Genomic DNA, 27,413 nt, shown 5'->3' with positions numbered 1-27,413 from the left:
AATTTAAGTACCTAGAATAGTTGAATCCTAGAAAATTACTTTCTTAGCATGTCTGACACCTTACAATGTTAAAACCCTGAGACAGTGTATTCCCAGGAACACTGAACCTCAGCAGAGCTGAGGTCCTTAGACTCTAATTCATGAAACTCCCCATTGTGTAGAAAGGGAAACTGAGGCTCAACAGAGCCATGTGACCTGTGCAGGCCCTTAGAAAAGTAGTGACCAAGTTTATCCTAAGGCACCTTCTTGCTTTCTTGCACAGTCTAAGGAGGGTCTCAGATTTGGAGTAGGAAGGGGTAAGGTCTTCCCATTTAAAAGACACGGCAACAAGGTCTCCAATGAGTGAATGCCTTTCCAAGTTCATTGAACAGGAAACCCCTATATCCGGGGATGGCTGGGATGAGATATACTCAGGGAGGAACACAGAAGCACCCAGACAGAAAGGCCCAGGAGGCATGAACAAGGGAGATCCTGGGGGAGGGACACCGATGCTTCTCTCTCCCTGGACTGAGGGGCAGAGCTTGGGTCAACTCCTCCCCTCAGGGGCATTGCCTGACCAAGGAATGTAGTCAAGGCCTTGCTGTGCTCCATTTAGAAATGAGGCATTGAGGCCCTCATAGGCCCAAATTCCCCACCCCTGTCCCATAAGCGCCCGGGGCTGAGTCAAGGCCGCTCTGGGAGGGGTCCCCTGCCCAGCTGTCCCCTCTGTGTCATGTGCAGGAAGCCAGGCAGCTCGCCTTACAGGGCCCTGTCCACCTCTATATATAGCCCCGCGAAGACAGCTGCGTAGACGAAGAGTGACCCAGAAGGAAAGCAGGGGAATAGAAAGAGGAGGCCCCGGCTAGACAGCAGCACCCCCAAGCCACCCATCATGACGCTGGGCTTGGAGCAGGCAGAGGAGCAGCGTCTGTATCAGCAGACGCTCCTGCAGGACGGGCTCAAGGACATGCTGGACCACGGCAAGTTTCTCGACTGTGTGGTACAGGTGGGTGACCGCGAGTTCCCATGCCACCGCCTGGTGCTGGCCGCCTGCAGCCCCTACTTCCGCGCACGCTTCCTGGCCGAGCCCGAGCACGCGGGCGAGGTGCGCCTGGAGGAGGTGTCCCCGGACGTGGTGGCACAGGTGCTGCACTACCTGTACACGTCAGAGATTGCGCTGGACGAGGCGAGCGTGCAGGACTTGTTTGCCGCGGCGCACCGCTTCCAGATCCCATCCATCTTCACCATCTGCGTGTCCTTCCTACAGAAGCGCCTGTGTCTCGCCAACTGCCTGGCCGTCTTCCGCCTCGGCCTCCTGCTGGACTGTGCGCGCCTGGCCGTGGCCGCCCGCGACTTCATCTGCGCGCGCTTCTCGCTGGTGGCGCGCGACGCCGACTTCCTGGGGCTCTCGGCCGACGAGCTCATCGCCATCATCTCCAGTGACGGCCTCAATGTGGAGAAGGAAGAGGCCGTGTTCGAGGCGGTGATGCGGTGGGCGGGCAGCGGCGACGCCAAGGCACAGGAGGAGCGCCAGCGGGCGCTGCCCACCGTCTTTGAGAGTGTGCGCTGCCGCCTGCTGCCGCGGGCCTTTCTGGAGAGCCGCGTGGAGAAACACCCTCTCGTGCGTGCCCAGCCGGAGCTGCTGCGCAAGGTGCAGATGGTGAAGGACGCGCACGAGGGCCGCCTCACCGTGCTACGCAAGAAGAAGAAGGACAAGGGGAAGGAGGCAGCAGGGGCCAAGGCCGCTGACAAGAGCGCGGGCGAAGCCAAGGCGGAGGACGAGGAGGAGGAGGCGGAACGCATCCTACCCGGGATCCTCAATGACACTCTGCGCTTTGGCATGTTCCTGCAGGACCTCATTTTCATGATCAGTGAGGAGGGGGCTGTGGCCTATGATCCGGCAGCCAACGAGTGTTACTGTGCCTCCCTCTCTACCCAGATCCCCAAGAACCATGTCAGCCTCGTGACCAAGGAGAACCAGGTCTTTGTGGCTGGGGGCCTTTTCTACAACGAGGACAACAAAGAGGACCCCATGAGTGCTTACTTCTTGCAGGTGCCTGCCCAGCCCTGGGAGGGGCAGCCAGTGCTGGTTCTGGGAACGGGGGTCAGCTTTGGGGCCCATGAGAGACTTGTGTCTACTTGTTGGGGGTGCCACTGTGTCTAAGATGAGATGTAGACCAGAGAGGTTGACTGACAGCCACTTACCTGAAGGTTGAAGACAGTTATAGGCAACTGGCAATTAGTGTAACACTGATGTCTCAGTTTCAGGGGCATGTGAGCCCCAGGGAGGTCTAGTATGTTGGAGGCCCTCTCTCTGCACAGGGATTGGGATCAGGCAAAGTGAGAAGGAGGAGCAGTGGAAGGGTCTGGGGCAGGACCTTGGCATGAGGCCAGGACTGGAGTATAGAATAAGAGTGTCCTATACACAGGGACCATCCTGCCTAGTCTTCTCACTGTACAGATGAGAAAACTGAGGGCCAGAAAGGACCAGTAGAGTCAGGTGACCAGTCCAAGTCATAGGGTACTGCAGGATCTCAGAGGGCAGACGTGGTTTCCTAGTGACTGGCCATGTAGGTTTGGGTCTTGCCATTTGAGTGGAATTTGGACACATGAAGGGAAGTTAGGGCGCTTCTGCCTGAGGAATGGTGAGCAAGGGACACGGATTGGAATGAGCCTAGTGAGTGGTGTGCTTGGTGAGGCCTGACCAATTGTAGAGAATGTTGAGGGGCAACTAGGCATCAGGGTTAAATGTGGGGGGGGGGTAGGGAGGGAAGGGGGCAACTCCAGCAGTTTCCAGCCAAGGTATTTCGTGGGCATTGTTTATTTTCTCTGGGCCTCCGTTTGTAACTGGGGATATTATTCTTCCTGCTTGATAAGGTTGTTTGAAGGTTATAGATGGTTATAAAGTGCCCATCGGCACATTGCTCCCTCAGAAAGCTGAGCCACAGATATGGATGTAAGACTGTGGAGGTGTAACAGGGCGTCAGACTTTTGGGTATGGTTGGTAGAGCTGTACAGTTTTCTGTACAGTGGGGTTGGGTGGAAAACGGAGGGCAGGCAGGCCTCAGTTCCCGAGCTGTACTGGGGAAGGGACATGGCTCTGCGTGAGGGGCCCCATTGTGGTGCTGTGATGTGGTCTCTGGGCGCCCACCTCCGGGGGCCCTCCCTGGTTCTCATCCTGGAGGGAGGTTAGGGTACTGCCTCCAGGGATGGCCTCCAGGTTGCGCTGGCCTTACCTGGAGACCCGGCCTCATCTGTGACCCAGGGTGGTGGGGCTGTGCTGTGCTGGGCTGGGAGAGTGGGGGGTGTGGGGCCGGTGGCTGACTGGACGCCTGACCCACAGTTTGACCACCTGGACTCCGAGTGGCTGGGGATGCCGCCGCTGCCCTCGCCGCGCTGCCTCTTCGGCCTGGGAGAGGCTCTCAATTCCATCTACGTGGTCGGCGGCCGAGAGCTCAAGGACGGCGAGCGCAGTCTAGACTCGGTCATGTGCTACGACCGTCTGTGAGCTGGGGCCCGGGGCGGGGTTAGAGGGGCGCGGCTGGAGCCAAAGCCAGAGCCCGGGACTGAGAGCGGAGGCTGGGGGCGGGGTTGGGGGCCCTGGGGCGGGGCCCGGGGGCGGGGTTGAGAGGACGGCGGGGGCCAGAGCCAGAGCCCGGGGCCAGCGAGCAGGGGCTGGGGCGGGGTTGAGGGGCCCGGGGGCGGGGTTGAGGGACTAGGCGGCGGCCGGGGCCAGGACCAGAATCCCGGGCTGCGGGCCGAGGCGGATTTGGGTAGGGGCAGAGCGGTGGGCCGCTGAGTGGGAGCGGGCACCCGAGAGGTGCCGGTAATACATCGGGTGTACCCCGGATATGTGTTGGGTGTGTGGGTGAATGCAGAGGCAGGGACCCAGCTCACTCCTGAACCCGGCGCTCGCCCGACTCCTGTCTCCTCCAGGTCGTTCAAATGGGGCGAATCGGATCCTCTGCCTTACGCCGTGTACGGCCACGCGGTGCTCTCCCATATGGACCTGGTCTACGTCATTGGCGGCAAAGGCAGTGACAGGTAAGGCTCGGGACTGGAGCGAGGGCAGCAGCAGGGTTGTAGGCCAGAGCGGGAGCACAGTCTCCCCAGGCTGTCGGGGATTTGTGCGGGCTGCCTGGGCAAGGCATCCAGAGCGGCTGAACCAGAGGAGCGGCGCTGTGTTCAGGCTTCTGCCCTCTCACTTACTGTCCTCCATCCCCCAGGAAGTGCCTGAAGAAGATGTGCGTCTACGACCCTAAGAAGTTCGAGTGGAAGGAGCTGGCACCCATGCAGACGGCCCGCTCCCTCTTCGGGGCCACCGTCCACGATGGCCGCATTTTTGTAGCCGCTGGGGTCACAGACACGGGGCTGACCAGTTCAGCTGAAGTGTACAGCATTACAGACAACAAGTATGGCTGTTTCTTGCCCCTTTCCCTAGGCAGCCAGAGACCAAGGGCCCCACTGTGACTGCCTGGCTGTGTGACTTTGGACCTGTTGGCTCGCTCTGTGATGGCCCTGGCAGGAACCATGGTTGCTGCCCCTGGACATCAGCACAGAAGTAGCCTCTCTCTCCTGATCAGCCATGAGGGGGGCTTCCCCCACGATTTGGGGCCAGGGTTAGGGCCAGCGTGGTCTGCAAGAGACAGTTCCCAGGAGTGCGGGGGGAGACGCCTGGTTCCTTGTACAGAGTCATACTGGGCAGGAGTCTGGTGCTGGGCGGTCAGGGGAAAACTGAACCGGCAGTCCACCTGGACTTCGCCAGCAAAAGGGATGGCGGGAGAAGGATGCCCCAGGCCAAGGAAAGTTGGTGCCAAGGCAGTTAGGAGGGAAAAGGCAGGCCTGTTGGAGGAAAGATTGGATGGGGATGGGGAAGTGAGGATGGGGGTACTGGGGCTGGAGAGGGGGCAAGCAGGGCTGGGGGACTTAATCCTGAGAGCGGTGAAACGCCTGTGATGTGTTTTAGGCTCACATCTGTATGTCTTAGGTGACAGCTGATGCAGAGAACAGATTAGAGATTTCCCAGGAGGCAAGGGTATAGTCATAGAGTGGGAGGGGGTGGTAGCCTGCAGATGGGGCACCACGGAGATGAGGCAGAGGGGACGCACATGGCCAGCGCATCTCCCACTGTGATGTGCACACGAATCTCCTAGGGGTCATGTTAAAATGCAGATTCTTATTCTCGGGCCTGGGGAAGGGCCTGAGTGTATATTTCTAACAACCCCTGCTCCCTCCCCGCCCTGCATCCCAGCCCAGGTGCTGCTGATGCTGCTGGTCCACGGGTCACACTTAGAGTAGCACTTAGAGGGTCCAGTTAGGACATGTGGATTTGAGGGGCCTGGGAGTGCCCAGGAGGAGCCCATCAGGGCGGAGGAAATGCTGAGCTGGAGAGATCTGGGTACAACAGTAAACGGAGGGGATGAACTCCCTCAGGAGAGAGAGTATAAGAGGGAGAAGCTAAGGCCCAAGCCCCAGGGATTGTGGGGGTGGATGCATTATCCAGGAAGGAATCTGAGGACATGAGAGCAGGTGGGAGGTGGGCAGGTGGGAGTTGAGAATGTCACATCAACAGAGATGTGTGTTGTGCCTGGATTTTATGTTCTGTGGTGGCTGGGGACCGGAGAGCTGTTTTGGAGCATAGGGATGAAGGCCCAATTTCAGGGTCAGAGGAGCGGAGTGAAGAGACCCTGAGAATAACTGGGCAGTGAAGAGGGGAAGAAGGGTGGGGCACGGGCATCAGGGGAGGGCGGCTCCCCTGGAAGAATTAGTTCAGGAGCAAAGGAGAGCCACTGGGGGAATCCATGGTGGATAGCACAGGGTAGACTGGATGCTATGACCAGGGAGCCGTGAAGGGAAATGGGAGGGGCAGGAGAATGGGGAAGACCAGAGGGCAGTGCTAGCAGGGTCAGGACACAGGAGGCTGTGCTGGGAGCATGGGTGCTTGGGATTCAGGTTTCCAAGGGGTTTGTAGCTACAGCTGTGGGTGCTGGGGCTGCCGAGGCCCCTGGGTGACACACCCCTTCACGCCCCTTCCTTCCCACCAGGTGGGCACCCTTCGAGGCCTTCCCCCAGGAACGCAGCTCACTCAGCCTGGTCAGCCTGGCGGGCACCCTGTATGCCATCGGTGGCTTTGCCACGCTGGAGACTGAGTCTGGAGAGTTGGTCCCCACAGAGCTCAATGACATCTGGAGGTGAGCCTGGGCCCAGGGTAGTCCCCAAGCAAGGCTGATGCCCCCCAGTGACACCTGGGAAGCTCATCTGGGGATAGGGTGATCCTCTTCCAGAGAGCCCCCTGGGGAAGGGACAGCAGACATGCCCGGCTCAGCCCGGTTCTTTCCCGTTTGACTGGCAAGGTGTCTATGGGCTCACAGGGGACCACACCCGACTGAGAAGGCTCAAGCATGCCGCAGCCAGGAGCTGGCCCAGGCTTAGGGCCCAGACCCATGGAAATGGGCCCCTGGGAGTAGAGGGGGCCCTGAAGAGGGAGCCAGGTCTTTCCTCCCCACTCTGTCCTGAGTACTCTTGCTGGAGGGGAAAGCTGGGGCCAGGATTGAGAAGAAGCTGGACCCCAACTGCCCAGAACCATCACTTTCCAAGCTGGCCCTTTCTGGGGGTGGAGGGAAGAGGTTTCGGTACCTGGGGCACCTGCTGAAACTGCCCTTATTCCCACTGCTACGTGTGGACAGGGGGTCTTGGGGGGACATGTGGAGTGCTGAGTACAGAATTCTCCAGAGGAGGTGCTGTGGAGATGCAGGCCTTCCTGGAGGAGTGTGACATTCCTGGAGAGGTGACCCTTCTTGGAACGTGGGGTGGCTCTTCTTTGGGGGGTGGGCCTTGTGCTGGGGGGTCCTTTCCTAGGGCATGAGAATTCTCCAGAACCAGACCTTTCTGGAGATGGGCCTGGGGCTTCAGGGACATTTTCAGCCACCCCTCCCCGCTGGGGCCCACTCTGCTGACCCAGCTCTGTGTCCCTGTCCCCACTCCTCCCTCTCACCGCCAGATATAATGAGGATGAGAAGAAGTGGGAGGGTGTCCTGCGGGAGATAGCCTACGCAGCCGGCGCCACCTTCCTTCCTGTGCGGCTCAACGTGCTGCGCCTGACCAAGATGTGACCAGCCCCGAGGCCTGAGCTGAGTACCCCTCCCACTCTGCGGCCACACGAGCCTGGATTTTGGGGGCTCCCAAGAGGATGTGGGGAGGGGCCAGAGTCCACCTGGATCCCGTCCTGCCATGGGGGTGCTCTTCAGCAGAGGAGAACTCGCTGCCTAGTCCTAGACTTGCTGGCAGGGTCCAGGAACTTTAGGGCTCTCCGGTCCCCGTTTCCCCAGTCTTCTTGTTCCATGAACCAGAGACACAGGGGGGTGTCCCAAGCTGCATTCTGGGCCCGTCCCAGACCACCTGTGTGCCAAGGAGGAAGTACCCACAGGACCCCATCTCCTTGCCTGTCAGCTGGGGAGCATCCGTCTCCAGCACACTCGGCAGCCCGGGAAGGAATAAAGTACCTTCTGAGCAAGTAGCTCAGGGTCTAGAATCAGGTCCTCCAGGAGTCCGTGACCAGGTGGTTGAAGATGCCAGATTGAGCGCCTGGGTTGCCCAGGGCAGTGGCCTCCGCACTCCATGGGTGTATTGTCTCCACATTCTGGTGCCCCTAGAGCCTAACCCCCCCCCCTCTCTGGGGCTCAGAGACCCCACCTCCTCATACAGCATGGACAAGAAGCCAGGAGATTGCTGGTGGAAGGGACAGGGAATAGCCGAACTGTGGTAGAAAAGTCTTTTATTCTAGTGGTCAGGCCCCCTCCGGCCTGACCTGGGCCGGACCCGGGAGTAGCTGAGCAGTGCCCATTCCTCTTCCCTCTTACTCCTCCCAGCTACTCCGGCTTCTCTTTGTCCTGCATCTGCTCGTCTTCTAGTGCTAGGGTTCGCTCTCGTTCCTTCACCAGCTGGACACCACAGTAGGTGACGAATAGGACGGCCAGAGTAGTCTGGGGGAAGCCTGTGTGGGGAAGAGGTCATCGACGCCTGGGAGCAGGACCCCAGCCTCAGTGACGCTTTCCTTCTCATGCCTCTCCCCACATGATTGGCCCTCCCTGCTGAGTCCCCGGGGTGTTGGGCTGCAATGGCGGCATTTCAGGAGGTCACAGTCCTCAAGGTGAATGCCTGGCACTTTCTGTGTCCACACCCCCATCCCTCACCTGTGAGTAGCAGGCGTCTGGCGACCAGCTCTGTGAACTCAAGGCTGTTCAGGCTTACAAGGTTGTACATGATGATGGCCCAGAAGTTCATGGCCCCAAAGAGAGCTCGGACCCTGCGAGACATCTGCTCTGACAGAGAAGCCTGCCCAGTCCAAGAAGGCATTGGCAAGAGGGCCAGTGGAAAGAGGACACCATGGGTCAGAGACCCTGCCCACATGGCTACCCCAGGTCCTGGGGATGAGCTTGGGTGCCTGAGAGTCCCCAGGGCAGCCCTCCCTCATTGTTAAAGATGGGAATACTGACCACCAGACAGAGAGGAGGGTCTGACTGACACAGCCTGGCCCAGGTGTCCACACTCCACAGAAGGGGGTGCTAGATACCCACAGGGGGAGCCATTGCACTGATAGCCAGGAAGTCGTGGTGAGAAAGTTCTGGATTGAGAACTCTTCAGGAACTCTACATGTGGCTGGAAGATCCCAGAGAGCAGCAAGGCCACCCCCTCCAGTGGCCCAGCCAACCCCTGCACCCAACTTTTCCCACTCACCTCGATTTGTGCTAGAGGCCCCCACTCTGCGAGCTTCTGTGCCCAGAGCTCAAAGTTGAGGCCAAAGCAGTTCAGGAATGACCATAGGTAAACGATATCACAAGGTCCAAGCCACAGAGTAGTGATGGCAAATGTGGCCACAGTGGCCCCCAGCTCTGGGATCACCTCGGAGTGCTCCCCACCAATGTGGTCATACACGTACCTGCAAGAAAGGCAGGAGAAAGGACCAGCAGGGGGTGTGGGAGAGGGCAAGTAGGAAAAAGGCAAAGAATATACCACAGGGCAGCCCTCCTCAACACTGTCATCCTGGAGAATGTCCCATGTTCCTGATCTCAGATGCCTGGTCCTCCTCTACCCAAGTTCAGAATGAGGAAGGCTCAGCTTTGAACTTCGGTGTCTTCTCATCCATTCCCCAAGCAATCTCATCTGACCCAAGACTTTGAACACCGTCTCTAGGCTGATGAGCCCCAGATCTATGTCTTTAGTTCACTTTCTTCACTCACACATCCAACTGTCACTAGACATCTCATTTGAATGACTGAGTCCCCCATCCCTGTCGAAACCTGCTGCATCCTCATCTCAGATAATGACACTTCCCTCTACTCAAGCCTTGGCACCATCTTGGACTGTCAGTTCCCCTCCCCACATCCAAGCCAGCAAGTTCTGTGGGTTCTATGCAGTCCTGATTGCTGCTTGCCACCCCCACTACCACTACTTGTCCAGCACGTCTTCTCCTCTCTATTGCAAGAGTCAATTAAGTCATTTCCCTGCCTCTGCCTTTGGCCCCCTACCATCCGTTCTCCACATGGCAGTCAGAGTAGATCATAGGACTTCCACAATCAAATGTGCCCCCAAGGCTCCCCATTACGATTAGAATAGACCACCTCCTTACTAAGGCTAGAAGATCCCATGATGTCTGGTTTCTGCCTCCTTCCCTGACCTCACACCCACCAGTTAGCCCTCATTCTTGCCTTCCTGTCTCTCAGATATACACAGCTTGTTCCGGCCTCAAGCCTATGTACTTGCTCCTTCTCCCTGACATTCTCTTCCCTAGATTTCCTTATCACTCAAGTCTCAATTCAAATATCATCCCACAGAGGCTTCCCCAGACCACAACTATAGAAGCTTCTATCCTGTGGCCAGCTTCTATCCCATCACACTTGTTTTATTTTTTTTCATAATGCTTACCACTCTCTAAAATTATCTTATATATATTTTGTTTACCTGTTTATGGGCTGTTTCTCCCCACTAGAGTGTAAGCTCCATGTGTTCAGAGTCTTTGCCATGTTCACTGCTGTATCCCCAGTGCCTAGAACAGTGCCTGGCACATAGTAGGTACTCAATAAATATTTGTTAAATAAATTCAGTAGAAGACCCATTGAGTAACACTTCTCCATGCCTTGACCTGTTCATTTCCAATGGTTTCTTCTCCACACCATATTCCAACTTTGTCACCACTTGAAATTTCATTCTGTCCTAGTTACCATTCTCCACTCCCCCCCTCCTGATGTGGCCCCCAGCTCCAGTTCTTTTGGAGAACTGGGATCTCATAGACTCCTCCCTCTCTTCCTCACCTTGAGATCCTATCTTTACCATCCTCTTTAACTGGCTTAAATCCAATGAGTCATCTTTATAAATAACCTAAAACCCCTTATCCTTCACTTCTTCCCACCCAACGGGAAGAGCCCAATCACCCACATTCTCCTCACTTGCACCCAAGAAGCTAAGCCCTGGTGAGGAATATCTCATACCTTCACGTGTTAGAGTCCATAAATCCACCACCTCCAACCCCACCCGGGATCTCAGTGCTAAGGTTTCTCTAGTCAGCTTCTTCTGCCATGCTCTGCAGTGGCTAATCCACCCTTATCTCTCCCCCCAATGATGAGTAGGTGTGGTGGGGGGATCTAGGCAAGAAGAAAGGGGCCATGAAGATGCTGCCTCCCTCCATGCCAAACCCCGCATCTCTCAGCTGCTGACCTTGCCTCCTATTTCATGGCGAAAACTGAAGGCTTCAGGTGGACCCTTACTTCTTGACACTAACCCGCCACCCTGCACCCATGCTGGCTTCTCTTCTTCCTCCCTGTCCTGAAGCCACGCCTGTGCCTAGCACTGGTTCCATCACCTCCTCCCTCCTTGGAGACCTCACTCTGTCAATCACCTCTCTATCCTGCCTCCCAAACTTAGACTTCCTCTTAGCAACCAGGCATGTTCCACTATTTGCTGTCTTAAGACACCTCACGTCTCCCTTCAGCAACTCCTCTGTCTCCCCCTCACTAGCTAGCTTCCCCAGCAGCATCTGACCCAGCTGCCCCCACCGTGCCTGGGTGGTCTTCCTGGTTTCCAGACTGTCATGCTGTCCTGACTTGCTCCTCTGACCGCACTTTTCAGTCCCTTCTACCACTCTCCTCTCTCCCCCAGTGGGAGTCCTTCCAGCTCCAATCCCAGCTGCACTTTCTCTCTTCTTCTTTACTCTCTCTCCTTGGGACGTATGCACTCCCAAGGACTAAAGACCACCGTCCCACACTCATAAAGCTCAGAGCTACATCAGTCCTCCAGGCTTCTCTGAACTCCAGACCCTCAGACCCAGCAACCTCCCTGAATCTCCACAAGAATATCTCCCGGATTCCAACCATTTCTCACATAAAACCCCTCTCTAATGCTGCCCCTCCATCTTCCCAGGCAAAAAGGAATCTAGGGGCCATTTCCTTCTCCTTCTTGATCCCTGCAATCCATGGCCAAGTCCTGTCCAGGGTCCCTGCTGTGTGTCTTGACTCCAACCATTTCTCTCACCTCCAGTGCCCCCATTCATGTCCAAACCCCTTTCACCTAGCCCACTGCCACAACCCCCTCTTTGCTTCCTCTGGCTCAGGGAATCTTTTAAAACGTGGACCCATCTCTGCACTGCCGGAGTCACACACCTCAGGAGATGGCTGTGACCATTACTCCACCCTACCCCCCCACCCCAACTCACTTGCAAAGCCAGTCGTTGATGCCACGGTCAAAGTGCCTGTGGGAGGAGAGCGGATGGGTGTGAATCAGCCAGGAGTAGAGCTCAGGGGGAATGGGAGAAAGAGGCTACAGGAGGGTGAGGATCCCTGCGGTGTTTCCCGCGGATCTCACACTCACGTTTCAGCGAAGACATAGAGCGCTGTGATGCACTTGGGAGCCTGAGGTGGGTCCAAGTGGTCAAGGCGCGCCACGGTGTTGACCACGCCGAAGAGGACGGCAGCCTTCACCCAGTCGTACACCAGGTTTGAGTAGGCCAAGCCAGCTGGGGACAGGGTGTCGTCACTGCCTGGGGGGAGTCATGTGGGTCTCCGCTCCCAGGATCCCCCAAATTGTGGTGGGAAGGCAGGAAACCGGGCCCTACCCTACAGCCTCTCTCCGCAGGTCAGGTCGTAGAGGAGGCCCTGGCAGACCGGCACTCACGGAGGCCACACCCCCATTTCCTGGGGGAGGAGCTGGTACGGCCCGCCCCAGGGAGACCCCATTGGGGCAGTGGAAATCAATCCGAGGCCCTTGCGAGGCAGGCTCTGCAGCTATCGCTCTGGCCTCACAGAGCAGAGCTAACTCCAAGTCCCAAGCATTTCATAGAGTAAATCCCGGCTCCCCCACCCTTGGATCGGTGCTGTGCCCTTTCAGCTGTCAGCTCCCCAGCAATGACGCCCTGGGGCGCAGAGGGTCTGTCTTTCTGTCTTTCCCAGCCCCGTGTTCTGGCCCAGACGAGCACCCACCGAGGGCGCTGTCCGGGAGGCGGTTGGCAAACTTGAGGTCACTGGGGATGGTGAGGATGTAGAAGAAGTGGAAGAAGATGTCCACGGCCATGATGGCCACGACGCTGAGGCCGGCCTGGGCCTGGATGCGCCACAGCTCACCCTCGCGCCTCACCGGCTCCACCTGGCTCATCTGGGAGATGCGAAGTGTCTGAGTGGGGAGGCAAGGCCTGCCGGAGGAGGGTCTGAATGGGGGGGGGGTCACCAACTGGGGATCCGTGGGTGAGGGGAGAGGTGGCTTCATCCTGGCGGCCCTCCCTGAGCCTGGAGTCACTTCCCTGGCTTGTGACCCCTGTCTGAGCAGGGAATGTGGCCCCAAGCTGGGGTCTGAGGAGGCTGGATATTACAGCTTCATCCTGGAGTCATGACTGAAGGTGAGGTCGCAACCTATCCTGGGAGCCCTAGCTGAGATGGGAGCCCCTGTCTGGAGAGGGAGACCCAGCCCTGCTCTGGAAGCCCACAGGTTGTCCACTCACCTGGGCGTGGAAGCGATCAAAGGTCATGATGGGCCCAAAGAAGAAGAAAGGCAGGTAGAAGTTGTACTTGAGCAGGTCAGCTAGGGAGTAGTGGCGGTCAGGGTGGGCACAGCTCTCCAGCACGAAGCTGGCACAACGCAGTACCGTGAAACCACTGCCCCCGTGAAACAGCACCTCTTGAAGATCAAAAGTGCCTGTTACCAACCCGCTCTGGATGGGAGAGAACAGGCCGCCAGCTCACCAGTTGCCCCTGTCTCTGGGAAGCCCACCCAGCTTCCCACAGGGGCCCAGCCTCATCCTTCTCCCTCCTCTCTTGCAGAGCCACTGAGGGCTCATTCATGTTAACTGTTTGGATAGCACAGGGAACAAGCAGGACATGTCCTCGCTGTGGCGGAGGGGACCACTCTGTGGGCAGGCATGTGCCCCAGTCAGAGACTTGGAGACAGGTGGGAAGTGAAGGAAATGCTTGGGGAGTCTCTGGAAATGAGGGCTTTGGATGGGGTGAGAAGTTGGGGTCCTAGTCCTTCCCCCTCTCTACCCTTCCCCCTCCCCACTGCACACCTGCCAGGAGATTAGGGGATCCAGCTTGAAGGAGGCAAGGCTGGCCAGACTGAGGCCAAGACAGAGCCAGGGCTGGCCCAAGAGTGAGGCCAAGTAGAGGCTGACACAGTGGCCAAGCAGTAGCAGCAGGTACCAAGGGCCCATTGTGCCCAGCACAGCCAGGGCCCCATACACGGCATACATCCAGGAACGGAGCTGTGGACAGGGAGAAGGGATGGTTTATCTATCCATACAAATGGAGGTGGGACCCCCAACACTTGTAGCTCAGGGGGAGCTGGCAAGGGAGGTTGGGGTGGCTCAGGTTCAACTCACCTGGGGGGCAACCATCGTGCAGAGTTTAGCAAATAGCACGTGTCCAGAGAGGGCGAAGATGATGACGTTGCGGAAGGAGGTGAACCACATCACCCACTCGAAGTCAGCCACGTCCTGGGGCAGGCCGGGGCAGTTAAGGAGGGGTAGTGGGGCAGGATGGGCTGGTACTTTGGCTGAGCAGAGCCCCAGCACCTCCCCAACCTCCGTATTCTTATGCATTAGAGGACAGCCATGGCTGGAGGCCCTCGCCTTCTCCTCTGGGGGAAGTACCAGCCAGGTAGGTAGAGAGAAATGACGGATGGGGTGTGTGAGCTGCCCTGCCCCTCTGTTCGGCATATTGCCTGACATTCCACCATTCATGGCACTGTTCCTGGGAAAGACGGTGCTGGGGGCCCCTGCTGAAACATGTCTCAATTTATTTCCTAAATGAGCAGTGCCTGGGGGCAGGCTTGATGTGGCCCCAGGAAGACACAGGGTGGACCAGTGGAGAAACAGAAGACTCTGAGACTCAAGCCAGAGACCCTCCTCACCGTGAGCCCTCTGTTACATGGGAACATCTGGAATGGGGAGAGTTGGAAAGGGTCTGGGATGTGAGAGACATACCGGGATCAGGGACCTCTGTCAGGGACCCAGGGCTGTGGGGGACCTACCATCTTCCGGCCAATGTATTCCCAGCCAGGTCGCACAGACTCCCGGAAGGCCTTCCGGTGGGCCCCATCTGAAAACAGTGTGTGGCCTCAGTGGGGGCTGGGGGGACTTCACGCCCACACCCACACCTGCCCCTACAGCTGGGCTGACCATGATCCTGGGGAGATGGAAATGGGTCTAAGTCTCTCTCTCTCTGCTTCTACTTCTCTCTGGATCTCATTGTGTGTCTCCGGCCAGGTCTCTGACTATACCTCCAAGGGTCGGAGTTTCTCTTTCTCTCTCTGTGGCTCTGTGTGCAGATCTCTGTCAGGGCCTCTGCATCTGTCTCTCCCTGTGACTTCACCTAACTCAGCCCAAACCCCTGGGCTTAGGAAATATCCAGGGTCTGAAGCCTTGAAGTTTATAACCTTGCTGGGTGGAACCCTGAAGCCCGCAGGGGATGAAGCATCCCACTCCCTGCTCCAGAGCCCGCTGTTACCTTGTGAAGCTTCAAGGAGGCCCCGACCAGCATAGGCCAGAGCCCCACTCAGCACCAGGGAGTAGAAGCCCAGCTCCGCCGCAGGCAACGCTGTCTTGATGCCCATAGCCTGGGTGGCGCTGGGGGAGACAGATTGGGTGAGGGTACTGCTGCCCCCTAGCCCTGCCTCGCCCTACCTGATGGTCCCCTGTGGAGATGGTGGGGATCCCATATGGGATCTCAAGCTATTATCCTACTTCTCCAGTCCCCCACTAGTCCCAGACACCATAACATCTAGTACCTGTTTCTAGCTGCTGCTCTAGCTCCCGCCCATCCATTTGAAGGCTTTTGAAAGCGTAATCTTCACTCTCAGCCTGCCCGCCTACCTTCATTGACCCTTTCATACCTTTCAGGTGGACTGGTCCCCACCCTTTGCTTGAACGGTTCCTGCCAAGGCCTCAGGTGACCTTCACATGGGGGGGGGACTCCATCTATGTCACTTAATCATGTTTCTCACCCCCAGGACCCCCAACCCCCTCAGTAAACCTTCTTCAGTTCCTGACAATGCCCCCCGCCCCCCACCGCCCATGCCCTCTTCTCGGATTCCCACACCCCTCCAGAGCTGCCTTCACTTCCCTGAGATCTCCTGGCCTCCCAGGTCCTGTCCCCAGTATTGAGCTTTCTTACCTCTCATTCAGCCTCCAGCCTTTCACTGATTCCCATTGCCCCAACCAGCCCCTGAGCCCCAGCCCGCCACTTCCCTGTTCCCTGCCCTGTGTCCGTGACTACACCAGCCCACTCTCAGTGCTTGTGTCTTCAGGCCCTGGATACTGGCTAGAGGAGGTGCTATTTGAAGAGGTGCCCTGGGGTAGTGGGTGTGGGGCCAGGCAGGGCCAGACAGGGCCCCAGGGAGGGCGTTGGCCTCTGTCCAAGGTGCTGACCAGTATCAGGCTCAGGGTGAGGCTAGCCACTCCCTTCTTCCAGGGCCTAGTTGTCTCCAGGATGGGCCACCCCCTTGTATGTCTCTCCTATGCTCCAGCCTGGACTTGGGCTTTCCCAAGGGTGCCTTGGGTAACAGACCCAGGGCCAAATTAAAGGGAAGAATGTGTCTAAGCACTTTCTTGGGCTGGGCTGGGCTGGGCCAAGAGGTGGCTGGCATGGCCCGGTTTCCCACCCTGATCCTCCTCCCCCAAATTTCCTTTCCCAGCATTGTAACCAGCTCTCCCAGCCCCCCAGAGTCGGCATTCTCCCCACTTCATATACAGAGGGGTCATGGACCAGAGAGGGGAGGGGACCTGTCAAGGTCACACAGAGAGCATGGGACAGGATTGTGTGTTCCCAGGGAGCCCTTTGGAATCTCAGATAAGAGAAGAGCATTTCCGCCCCTGCCCATACCAGGGGGCTCTCCAGACTGACTTCAGCAGTGCTGGCCTGAGGGCTGAGGCGTCTCCTCATCAGCCAGGTGGGGGGAGGGAGGCCTGGAGGATCGGGTTAATGGAGCAGGAGCTTGAAACCGGAGCACAGTGAAGAGCCCGAGAAATAGCTTTGTCAGCTGCCTCCCACTTGCCACTTTCCAATTTTAGCTCCCCATGGCCGGTGCGGGGTGTCCCCAGTGAGGCCTCCATGAGCAGGACCAAGGCTGGCCCCTGGCCTGTGACCTCTTCCAATAGACCCCCGGACCTGGGCCTGTTGGATATAGTCCTGCCCCCTGCCCCCTGATCCTGCCTGCCTCAGGCACACCTGAGGTAAAGACTGCTTTGGGACCTGAAGTCTGGGATGAGGGGCTTAAGGTGGGCTCCACGGGTCTCAAGGACCCCAGAGTAGCTGAATTCCCCACTGGCACTGACCTTGAGAAGGCTGTGAGGGACCCTGGCACACTGCCCACCTCGGGGCTCTGGGGTCCTGCGTCCAACCGTGCGTCCGTCCGACCAGCTAGGCTCTGGGGCCACAGTGGGGTGTGTCCAGGCCTGGGGTCCCCACCCCTTCAAGGCTATGAGCGGTGAGTGGTGACAGGAGGAGGAGGGTGGAGGAGGGCAGGGAGGAGGTGGCCTTCCTAGAGCGGAGTGGAGTGAAGCAGAGTGGAGCAGAGCGGAGCGCTGCAGAGCTGCTGGCCACAGGGAGCCGCAGGGAGGATCGTGGGGGGGCAGGGGTGGGGGAAGGGGTGGCTAGTGGCATAGGCTCTAACAGGGACACCTGGACCGCACTTCAGCCTGCCTCTCTTGGTCTGTAGAGCCTGTGCCTTTCTCTCCCTGCTGACCAGAACTCCCCTCTTCCGGGAAGTCTTCTGGGAAACCCGCACTGGCCTCCTGTGAGCCCTGCCCCCATCGCATGCACGCACATGCACACTGCATGCTCAGCTCCATACTCTAGCCCACATCTTTACCTGGGAACTCCCAAGGGCTGTCCCATCCAGTCCCCTGTCCTGGTTCATTTCACTATATCAAGAATCCTTGCTGCCCAGGTGTTAGTGTCTGGGGGAGGACTGGCTTGACTGGTAGGATTGGAACTGGCATGAGACACGTGGTGGAGGGGGTCCCATACCCCAGCCCAGTCCCACAGGCAGTTGTCCAGGTGGCGAGGTGCTAGCAGGGTCACCTGGCAAGGCTTAAATAGGTTCTTGGAGTGACTGGAATCTCTTGAATGTCCCTAACCAACCAGAAGCCCTCTGGGGGCAGCAGGACATGTCCCTCATTCATGCAAGGGGCACCCAAGGCCTCAGCCCCTCCTTCCCAATGGGTAAGAATATCCTAAAGAACCTGCCAAGAGGACAAGAACACCCTTTAGGAAGAGGACCCCAGAGTCTAGGGGAGCTGGGTGTCCTTGTGCCTTCTCTGTGGGGGCCAATTCAGGCATGTGCAGTGAGCGGGACATGGGGTCTGGGGGTTTGAAGGAGCTGTGTGACTGTAACAAGTCACAGGACAGGTCCTGGAACTCCTGCTGATCCCTGGACTCCAGCCATGGGCTCAGCAGAGGATGGGGAAAGGTGGTGGTGTGCCCTGTGACCCTCCTCCACCCCCTAATAAGGGAACTTCCAGAGCCTGACCAAGATCTGAGAAGGGGAGAGTCCCCTACCCTCCCACAATGCCTTTAGGCAATGAGATTCCTCCCTAGCAGACCCTTTGGCCCAGAGGAAGAAGCAAGGAGACCTCAGCATCAGAACGACACAACAGAACAACATGGAGGCCTTCATCACTGGTGCCCACCCCCAAGAAGTGTACACCAAGATTACCGCACAGTATAGAGGCTGGGTGAGGGCGGCAGTTGGAATCATGGGCACTCGAGTTGGCCAGCATCAGGGATGGATGCCTCAGCCAGAATACAGGGGTTAGGGAGGGCTTTCTGGATAGGGGTGGGCATCGGGGTGAAGCTGAGCAGAGTCCCAAGGTAGAGTCAATGGTTGTTAGAAGGGCAGTAAGTTAATCACAGTAGCTGGACATGGTTCTAAGGCTTTACATGGACTTACTCTTTTTAATAACACCACAACCCCAAGGGAAGGTGTTTCCATTTCCCCCATTTGATAGAAAAGGATGCTGATGAACAAGAAGTTCAGCCCCGTAAGCTTCTGGGGCTGATAACCCTGCAGGCAAGAACCCCACTCATCCACCCTGGGTGCACGTTGTGACCAGCTTGGGCCAGCCATCTAGTTGGTACGCCCATGAGACTCAAAGAGAATGGCTCAGAGAAGCAGATGGGGGGTTTGGCTCTGCAGTCAAGAGCCAGGTTCAGCCAGCTGACTTGTTCCTGAGTCCCAGATCTGCCTCGCTGGTGGGATCTGCTTCTCAGAGCCTCAGATCTTCATTTGTAAATGGGCCTGCTCTGACATTGGGCTTTTGGGGGGATTCCATGACTCACTCCATGAAGGGCATGGCTCACTGAATTGCTCATAAAGAAAGCCACAGAGGTCTCACCCAAGAAGCCCAGAGAAGCAGGGCTCACATAGCAGGAGCTGTGCACAGTGGCGTCTGCAGGGAGCCTGGCATTTGGGGATGGCAGGCTGGATAGAGGGCTCGGGAGGTCTCAGACCTGGCGCTGGACAGTCCAAGGCCAGCTCCATCCTGTATGAGGGTAGTGGCAAAGAAGGGTGCCTGGCGTGATCAGCCCACAGAACAAGGGGAGGAAGCAGACTGGGCTTAGACCAGCACAAGGGCCTGGGTCAGCATCTCGAAGGCAGCCAGGGCCCCTGGGAGAGCTGTAATGGGCAGGGGTAGGGCAATTCTCTCAGGTCTCAGCGTCTCTTTTCATTTCTCGGTGTGTTGTTGCTCGAAGTAAAAATGCATGGAGAGTAGTGGGTATATGCAAGGCTTGGGGACTGCAGGCAGTGCCTGTGGAGAATGGGTGGGGTGACTGTGGGCTCGCTGGCGCTGGTGGTGCAGAGGGAGAGGGGAGGCTGGTTCCTGGCACTGCATATGCGGGCTCAGAAGAGGACCACCACTGCAGGCCATCCTGCCTTGAGCTGCTGAAAGCAGGGAGGGGTCCCATGACAATGGAATGTATTTGGAGCTTGAATCAGCCTAAGCCAGGCTGTTACCTTGTCCAGCTCCGTGGTGGTGCCCCGGAGGCCTTCGTGGGGATGGTGGCCAAGCCACACCCACAGCTCCACCAGGTCACACCTGTCAGTGGAGGAACCTGAGCACCCAGGCCTCCCGCACCTGCCTGAGGTGCAGCCAGGGAGAGTCCTCACGTGAGGCCTCTCCCCAGCCCAGCCCTTTTACTTGTCCTTGCCCCTCGGCTCTCCAAGCACCTCTCCTCCTCCTCCTGCTCTGGCTCTGGGCACAGACCTCAGTGTTCTCATCTGTGAAAGGCAAGTCCAGCCCAACTGCTGTCCACCCACTGCCCCGCCGCCCGAGGGAAGGGTCCCAGGGACAGGTGGTGCGGCTTGGGAGGGACCATGGGCACTAAGCTGGACAGACCAGGTTGCCCCACTCTATGCCTGGCCCACTTGCATCCAGATCCTCAGGGCCCCAGTCCTTAGTCCCTCTGACAACCCCTCCCTGCCTTAGAAAGCTCTGCTCCCTGGCTCTCCTGGGCCTTCCCCTTCCACCCCCGAGCCCCAACCCCTCAGGGAAATACAAACAGCCCCTGCTCCATCCAAATCTGGGTGATGAGCCTGGAAGCCTCAGCACAGGTGGTGAGAGGCTCTGAGGGGCTGCATTCCGTCTCTGCATCCCATAACCTCCTGCTTCCTCGTGGCCCTACTTCTTATGCCATCTGACTTGACCAGGAGCTCCCTGAAAACAGCAAGTCAGATTGACCTCTGGGCCCCTCACAGGCCTGAAGAGGCTGGTGTGCCAGTGGCACTCACTGCCTGATGGCCGGCCAGCTGAGTAGACGGTGGCCGACACCGCCGTGCCTGACACATAGAACAGCAGCCCTTTAAGGAGGCTTCTATTCCTGTCCGCATTTTACAGATGAAGACATGGGGGCTTGGAGAGGTTAAGTAACACGCCCAAGGTCATGAAGCTGATGAATGGGGAAAGAGATGTGCCCCAGGCACCCCCACCTATTCAGACCCTGTTACTTGATGTCCTTTTCTCTCTCAGATGCCCCCCGAGCCAGGAAGGGCAGCCAAACGACCCTCCAGTGGTTAGGATGTGTGTGATGCCATCCTGGCGCTCCCTGAGGAGAGCCCTGCCTCTGCCTCCCTGAGGAAGGACAGCTGGTCCTCTGCCTGCTTATCCCTCCCAGGGACCCCACTGAGGGCTGTAGCATGCACTGCCCACACTCAGATCCCCCTGTGGGGGCTTCCCCATGCCTGCAGGGGAAGGCACTGTCTATTCGGTCTGGTGCCCTAACTCTGCTTTAGGCCACTCCTCACCGTCACACACTGTCCCTTCCCGCACAGGGCCTCTCAGTTCTCTGGCTCTACCTGGCCAGCTCCTTTCACAAGGAATCAGAGATAAACTCTTCCTTTCCTGGGACACTTAGGACCCCATCAGCATTGTGGCTTCATCCTGATGGCCTTCATTGTACTTGCCAGGGTACCTCTAGACCTGTGCCACTCCAGATGGGGTTAGGGGTGTCCTGGCTGGGGGGTGGGCAGCGCACAGTACCTGCACAGCCCCACCCCCTGAGGAAGGGCCTGAGCGGAGAGTTCCCAGGAGCCCCAGAGGGCTTCCCTCCAGGAGGTCTCTGTATGGCCCGCATGCCCGCACCTGTGAGTCACCATGCAAGTGACTGGTCTTCGTGTGCTGGGGTGTGAGCACGTGCCCATGTGGCAGGCCTGTGAGTTTGGAGCTGACATGGTCTGGGGGCGCGTGTATGCACCATGCTGCTGGGTGCTCCTGGGTCTAGGTATTTCTGTGCACCTGCAGCTTTGTGGGGACCTCTGTGTACCCACGTGTGGTTAAGAGGTCTGGTTGGTCTGTACGGCTGTGGGTGACTTTCCTTAGGGCCACCCTTCCCCAGGGCTGTGAATGTAGTGAGGTGGGGGGATGACGCTGTGACAGAGGGACATTGGGGGCTCACCCCTAATTGGCCATGAAAGAGGAACACTGTGCCTTGGACTGGACTCACTGCCTCAGAACCTCCCTTCCCTGCCTGAAGCTCCTGCCCAGCGCTCCCCGCCCCTCACCAGCACCCACTAGCTGCAGCCTGTGGGAGCAAATGGAGAGGACTCCTGGAGCAGCTGGCTGGGGGTAAGCGAATCGCTCAACTTGGAAGACCCTGCTTTTGTAGTCAGCCCCCCCACCCAGGGTTAAATGTTAGCCCAACTCCTTTCTAAAAGCCTCCGTTTCTTCATCAGCAAAAGAGAGTGACAAATCCCTGGGTCACTAGAAGACTAGACGGGGTCAGGTTTCCACAGCAGATGCTCACTCACTGGGGACCTGTGACGATTGTGAAAATAGTCATTATTATTATCAGTCCGAAGGTCTGCAGCTGAGGAAGAGCCCTGAAGAGTGGGCTGACAAAGTGGTGGGGAGCATGTGCCGCCAAGGCTTCAAAGGTCAGGGTGGCCACAGATGGAGCCATGGAGGGGTAGCTGGGGGAGTGTGGGGGTAATGCCCTAGGAAGGTGGAGGGGTGAGGCTGGGGGAGGTTCGCAGTTGGAGCCCTCAGACTGTCCCGTGCAGATGGAGTCCTGTGGGACTGCAGGGCCTCCCAGCTGGGGCTGGGGCCAAGGGCGATGAGCACCTGCCTCAGGGGCTGCCTCTGTCTTTCCACAGCTGGCTGGCCATCCCAATCTCTTGCTGGCGCTGAGAGGGCTGCTGGACCTCCTCCACTGCCATTGTCCGGCCTGTCCAGTTTCAAGGTTCACCTCCGGGGCTCTGCTTGGGCCTCTCCTTTGCCCTCCAGGTCTGACGTGTTGGCTTTGGCCACCCTTGGGAAACCTCTTCCAGGAGAAGGGGCTTAGCTGGTTGGCCCAGGTTGGCTTCCGGGAGCAGTGGAGGCCTCTCCGGGCCTAAGGCTGCCCGTCCCGCCAGGCTGACCCCGGGCCACCATCCTGGTAGTGTCCGCCTTCTGCTGCCGCAGGGCCTGCAGAAAGACCCCTTTCACCTGGCCCAGGGTCTCGTGGTACATTCGGAAATCCTCCTCCTTTCCACGCAGGGCACTGCCCAGGGCAGCCTTCAGCATTTCATTCTCTTCCACCTGGATGGCCAGCCTGGGCCACGTGAAGAAAGGGCTCAGTGTGGCCCACGCTAGCATACATGTGCTAGCACACATGTGTACAGGGGTACTGGGGACAGGGCTGGTGGCACAGCTGCTCTTGCAGCTCTCTGACCTCTCCCTTCCTCCCCTGGACCCTGGGGGAGTACCATGTGGGATTCCTCTCTGTACCCGCCCACAGCCCTGGGCCTGGCACCCTGTAGTTCCCCCAAATGTTGGCTGCCTCAAGGATGAGTACTAATTTGTAGGGGTCCCCCCACCCTTCCTTGAACATCACTGTTTTTGACCCTGAAAGTTTAACTGAGTGAGAAAAGTGGCTTCAGCAACCCAGGCTTAGTCAAACTCTTGGAACTTGGAGGCCATCAGAGATGCAGCTGGGTCTCTTTGCCCTCTGATGGCCAGCTGCTGAATTGCAGGCTTAGAATCCAGGACCAGCAGGCAGCGGCCTTCTGGACAAACAACCCAAATGGGGAGAGACATGATCCTTCTGCCCATGGAAGTACTGCCACCCAGACAATGCCACCCTCAGGAAGATGGGACAGGAGAGCACCTGGTGGTCAGCTCCTCCATCTGAGCTTCCATGGGCACATTGGAGAGCTGGGTGAAGGATGGGTCCTTCCTTTCACTCCCGTTCGGGTTGAGCCTGGTGTTGGAGGTGGGCAGACCTGTGGGGCAGCAGCAGCCACTTTCTGTGATGAGGCCATGGCCCTGTGTAAAGTCTCTCCTTCCCCCCTCTCCACTCCACTGCCTATTTCTTGCTTTCCCACTTTCTGAAACATTATACTTCCTTCAAGATGGAGGACATGGCACATAGCCTATTAAGTTGTCAGATCACTACGCCTGAAACTAACACTATGTGTCAACTATACTTCAATTAAATTTTTTTTTCTTTAAGATGCAGGACAAGGGCTGCCTCCCTTCCCTGATGCCTGCTCTGTATTCCCTTGGACTCACGCTTTGGTCTCTTCTACAGTCCTGATTGTGCTTACTAAGGTGGGTCCTCTCCTGACTGTCTCCATCTTTGCAATTCACAAGTTTCTGGCAGGCAGCCAGGGCTGAAGTCTGCTCTGCATTTGAGCCTGAGTCTAGATCACCACTGTCTCTTATGCCCTCATACCACTGAGTCCTCCCTGCCTCCAAGGCCTACCCTGACCGGCTCCCTACATTCATTTAGGGGGTCCATGGTGGCCAGGGCCAGAGGCCACAGAATACTCAGAAAAAGAAATCAAAGGTGACTGGTAGGAATTTGGGTACCATCCGGCATCAGAAAACCTGTGCAGAAAAGGCCTTCAGAGGTGGCGTGGTTCTTAGGGATGGTGTGGCCCAGGGAAAATCACCTGGCATCAGTAGACTTGGTTTTCACCCCCTGCTGTGTGGCCTCTGGTAAACCATCAACCTTTCTGAGCTGGTTTTCTCATCTGTAAAACGAGGATAATAGTTCTTGCCTCCAGAGCTTTGTGAGGCCTGGGTGAATTCATTTTTTTACCTTGAGGCCCTAAGTGATCAGACCAGCTCCTCAGAATTCTGTCATTTCTCTGAGCTTGCCTCATGCTCCCCTCCCCTCACCACGTGCCAACCTCACTTGCTATGCCTTGCTATTCCTTCAAGCCTCCAGCCAAGCTCTCACTGCAGTGCCTTTGCACTTGCTTTTCTGTAAAGTATCTGTACACCTCATCGCCTGCCCCTCCTGCTATCTCTGTGTGGATGCCAGCTCCTCAGTGAGGTCTTCACAGGCCTCCTGGAAACCAGCTGCTCTCTCAGTGCCTCCTATTCCCTCCTCAGCTGCCAGCCCCAGCCCCAGCCTCCATCTGACTTAGCATATCTCTTACTATTTTTTGTTTTGTTTTGTTTTTGTAAATTACCCATCTTCCTCACTGGAGTGTAACTGCCATTGGAGGGACCAAATTCCAGACTCAGGTCTCCTCTTTCTACAGATGGGGGTGGTGGTGGTGCTCTAATCCGTGAAGTAGTGGTGCTCTGCCCACATCACAGGCCGGCAGGTGGAAAAGACCACAAGGACACTTTCTGTCAAGCAGATGCTCTTTGCTGTCCAGGCAGAACTAAAATGATTTGTTCTGCTGTGGCTGAGCACCCCATGGTTGGGTTACTCAGGACATAAGCCCCAGACCTAGTGACACCAAATTCCTAGAGGACCTATTCTTGAAGGTCCAGCAGGGCTAACCTATTGGGACCTTCCCCAGCCTGGACCTCAGCAGCTACTGGAAGGGCCCTTGAGTTCTCGGCTCTGCTGATGGGATAAGGGAAAAGTGCACAACTTCTGCTTTGTACCTCATCTTGACATGTGTTTCTGGAGCATTATGATCTTATCTGGGCTGGGGACAAAGGTCTGAGTGTCCTTGTTAAGGGAGGGGATGGGGGATAGAATGCAGTGTGGAGAGGCAGGGCAGTGGGGGATGGACCTCCACTCCAGAGCCTGTTGGGGATTGGGATGGGGACATTAGAGGGAGGCAGGTCTAGCCCCTCTGTACTAAAGATTCTTCCCTCCTTGGATTCTGGTGCTGGCCTCCTGCACCCCTAGCTCGGCCCAGCCGCATAAGATGCTGATGCTGCTGGTCTGGGGATCACACCCGGAATCACTGTGTTAGGGGCACCAAGGTGGCTCAGTTGGTTAAGCGTCTGCCTTTAACTCAGGTCATGATCCCAGAGTCCTAGGATTGAGCCCCGCATTAAGCCCCACATCAGGTTCCTGGTTCAGTGGGGAGTCTACTTCTCCCTCTCCCTATTCCCTCTACCCAGCTCTTGTGCTCTCTCTCTCAAATAAATAAATAAAATCTTTTAAAAAAAATCACTGTGTTAGAGAAATAAATCTTTTAGTTGAGGACAACAAAATTTCCCTCTGCAGCTACGCATGGTCATGTGACTAGGATCTGTCCTAGGGATGAAGGCAGAAGTGACACAAGCAGATTTAGCCTCGTGCCCTTAAAAGGTGAGGAGCAGGTTGTCCTTCCTCTCCTTCCTGCTGCTGATGGGGAAGCTAAAGGCACCATCTTAGACCATGGAGGGTGCATGTTGGGCATGGTGGGACAGAAGATGGAGCAGCCCCGTTCCCAGGCCTATGGAGAAGCCCCATCACCCCTGCGTACTTCATCCCTGCTCAAATGCAGCCAGCAGCAGAGACAGAGTCTTCTCCTGGTCAGCCACTGCTGCCCAGGCCTCTTTGCAGGCCAACTTTGCTCCGGGACCAACTCTAAACAGCCTCAGCTTGGGGCAGAGGGTTCAGGGCTGGGGTGGGGGTGGCAGCTGAGGTCATTTGGCAGAGGCACGGTCACCCCACAGAAGGGTTTGCAGATGTCTGAGTCAGGGCCACGTGCGAGCCTGTTGGGGCTCCTGGTTCTGACCAGGAGGCCAAGGAAAGAGGACCCCAGCAGCACGGGCAGGCAGAGTGCCACCCTGATGGAGGCCTCTGTTTCCCATGTTCTTCTCGAAGGGACTGAAGCGGTGCTGCTGATGGGCTCCTCCATTAGCAGCAAGGCTGCCTCCACCCCGCCCCAACACTGGGGCCGCTGGTCCAGCCCCTACCTGTTTTGCTCCTGGGGGCTGCTCTCTGGCTGACTGACGTCCTCCCAGGCTCCAGGCGCATCTTCTCGAGATGTTGCTCTAGCACCACGCTGCGGTGCCGCTCCTCCTGCAGCTTCTTCTCAGATTCCAGAAGCTTGCCGTTGCTCTCCTCTACCCTGGGGATCAGACAGGAAGGGCTGCTGTACCCCAGGGCAGGTAGGGGCAGCCCCCACCCCAGCGGCTCTGGCTCTCAGAGAGGCAGGCGCATCTTACACCAGTGGTGGTGTGACTTGTCCTTTATTTTTACTGCAGGAACACAGGAACATGTGTTTAAAAATCATATAGTTCTCTCCAAGGCTTAAAATGAAAAGCTTGCCAGCTGCTCACACTCCTCCCCACTCCCATTTCCGGCTTTCCAGAAGCAATCGCTTAGAACACTTTGAGCTGTTTCTTTGAATATTTACTGCCGTATTTCTACAGATGCCTATACTGCTATTTTCCAAGGTTTAAATATAATCTTTAGACTTCCTGTCACGCAACACGAGAATTTAGCTTGAGTTTAGCCCTCTCAAACAGAGTCAGCCCTTACCAAACAGAATCACCCCTCCACCTCCCAAGGTAATTACATACCATTTTTCAGCTAAATTAATAGTAAGGGGTGTATTAGTTTTCTGTTGCTGCTGTAACAAATTACCTCAAACTTAGCACCTTAGAACAACACGCATTTATTATCTCACAGTTCTGAAAGTCAAAGTTCAGCAGGCTCTATTGGTTAGTCTGCTCCAGGTTCCACAAGCCAAAATCAGAGGGGTTGGCTGACCCGGACTCTTACGTGGAGATTCTGGGGGAGAGTCCACTTCCAGTCTTACTCAGGTTATTTAAAAGCATTCAGTTCCAGTTTCCCGCTGGCTGTTGGCTGGGTGATTTTCATCTTTTAGCGGTCCCTTGGCCCTCTATAGCTTCAAGGCCAAACAGATACCCTGAGCATGCTCTGAATCTATCTGACTTCTTCTGTAGCATCTCTCTGGATGACCCCAGCTGGAGAAATTTCTCTGCTTTTAAGAGCGCAAGTGATTAGATTGGGCCCACCTGGTAATCCAGGATAATCTTCCTATTTTAGGGCCCATAACTATAATTACATCTGCAAAGTCCCTTTTGCCATATATCATAAAGTGTTCTCAGACACAACAGCAGGGAGTGAAGGGCATGGGAGACAAAAATCCTGTCTACCACAGGGAGTTACATTAGAATAATTATTCAAACATGGAGCATGGCAATGATCACATTTTCTTTCTTATTTAATTTTTTTGCTTTTCTCGGGGTTAGTGAATGCCTTCTGTTTATTATT

General features: G+C 56.9%; 3 protein-coding genes across 9 annotated transcripts in view; 1 reads left to right on the top strand and 2 right to left on the bottom strand.

The window, feature by feature from the left end:
- The first annotated feature begins 537 nt into the window (after positions 1-537).
- KLHL40 (kelch like family member 40) lies at positions 538-10,101 on the top strand. 2 transcript variants are annotated; one of them, XM_004754271.3, is made up of 7 exons: positions 542-985; positions 1,247-2,032; positions 3,323-3,483; positions 3,916-4,023; positions 4,206-4,391; positions 6,024-6,170; positions 6,980-10,101. In XM_004754271.3, exons 1-7 carry the CDS (start codon positions 872-874, stop codon positions 7,089-7,091), a joined length of 1,614 nt encoding a protein of 537 aa, XP_004754328.1. In that variant the 5' UTR covers positions 542-871; the 3' UTR covers positions 7,092-10,101. The 2 variants fall into 2 exon arrangements, with proteins under 2 accessions (XP_004754327.1, XP_004754328.1); XM_004754270.3 differs by having other exon boundaries at positions 538-2,032.
- On the bottom strand, positions 7,737-26,183 carry HHATL (hedgehog acyltransferase like). 4 transcript variants are annotated; one of them, XM_013057145.2, is made up of 12 exons: positions 26,087-26,183; positions 14,964-15,082; positions 14,488-14,555; positions 13,838-13,951; positions 13,526-13,720; positions 12,965-13,174; positions 12,450-12,621; positions 11,842-11,986; positions 11,687-11,722; positions 8,716-8,917; positions 8,172-8,313; positions 7,737-7,972 (listed from the first exon to the last, which is right to left on the bottom strand). In XM_013057145.2, exons 2-12 carry the CDS (start codon positions 15,067-15,069, stop codon positions 7,848-7,850), a joined length of 1,515 nt encoding a protein of 504 aa, XP_012912599.2. In that variant the 5' UTR covers positions 15,070-15,082; positions 26,087-26,183; the 3' UTR covers positions 7,737-7,847. The 4 variants fall into 4 exon arrangements, with proteins under 4 accessions (XP_012912599.2, XP_004754325.2, XP_004754324.2 ...); XM_004754268.3 differs by lacking the exon at positions 26,087-26,183 and adding an exon at positions 15,630-21,613; XM_004754267.3 differs by lacking the exon at positions 26,087-26,183 and adding an exon at positions 16,790-21,613.
- The window catches only part of CCDC13 (coiled-coil domain containing 13), a 51,531-nt gene continuing 45,887 nt past the window's right edge, over positions 21,770-27,413 (bottom strand). For all 3 annotated transcript variants that reach the window (XM_004754261.3, XM_004754262.3, XM_045089012.1), the window contains exons 14-16: positions 26,087-26,241; positions 23,097-23,211; positions 21,770-22,541 (exon numbers count right to left, since the gene is read on the bottom strand). In XM_004754261.3, the coding sequence (XP_004754318.1) occupies positions 22,289-22,541; positions 23,097-23,211; positions 26,087-26,241 (523 nt within the window). In that variant the 3' untranslated portion in view covers positions 21,770-22,288. The remainder of the gene's footprint in view (positions 22,542-23,096; positions 23,212-26,086; positions 26,242-27,413) is intronic.

This window comes from Mustela putorius, unplaced genomic scaffold, assembly GCF_011764305.1.
Source record: "Mustela putorius furo isolate JIRA1106 unplaced genomic scaffold, ASM1176430v1.1 tig00003834_pilon_pilon_pilon, whole genome shotgun sequence".
Taxonomy (NCBI): domain Eukaryota; kingdom Metazoa; phylum Chordata; class Mammalia; order Carnivora; family Mustelidae; genus Mustela; species Mustela putorius.
Note: the sequence above shows the minus strand (reverse complement) of the source record. Positions and strands in the feature narration are given on the sequence as shown.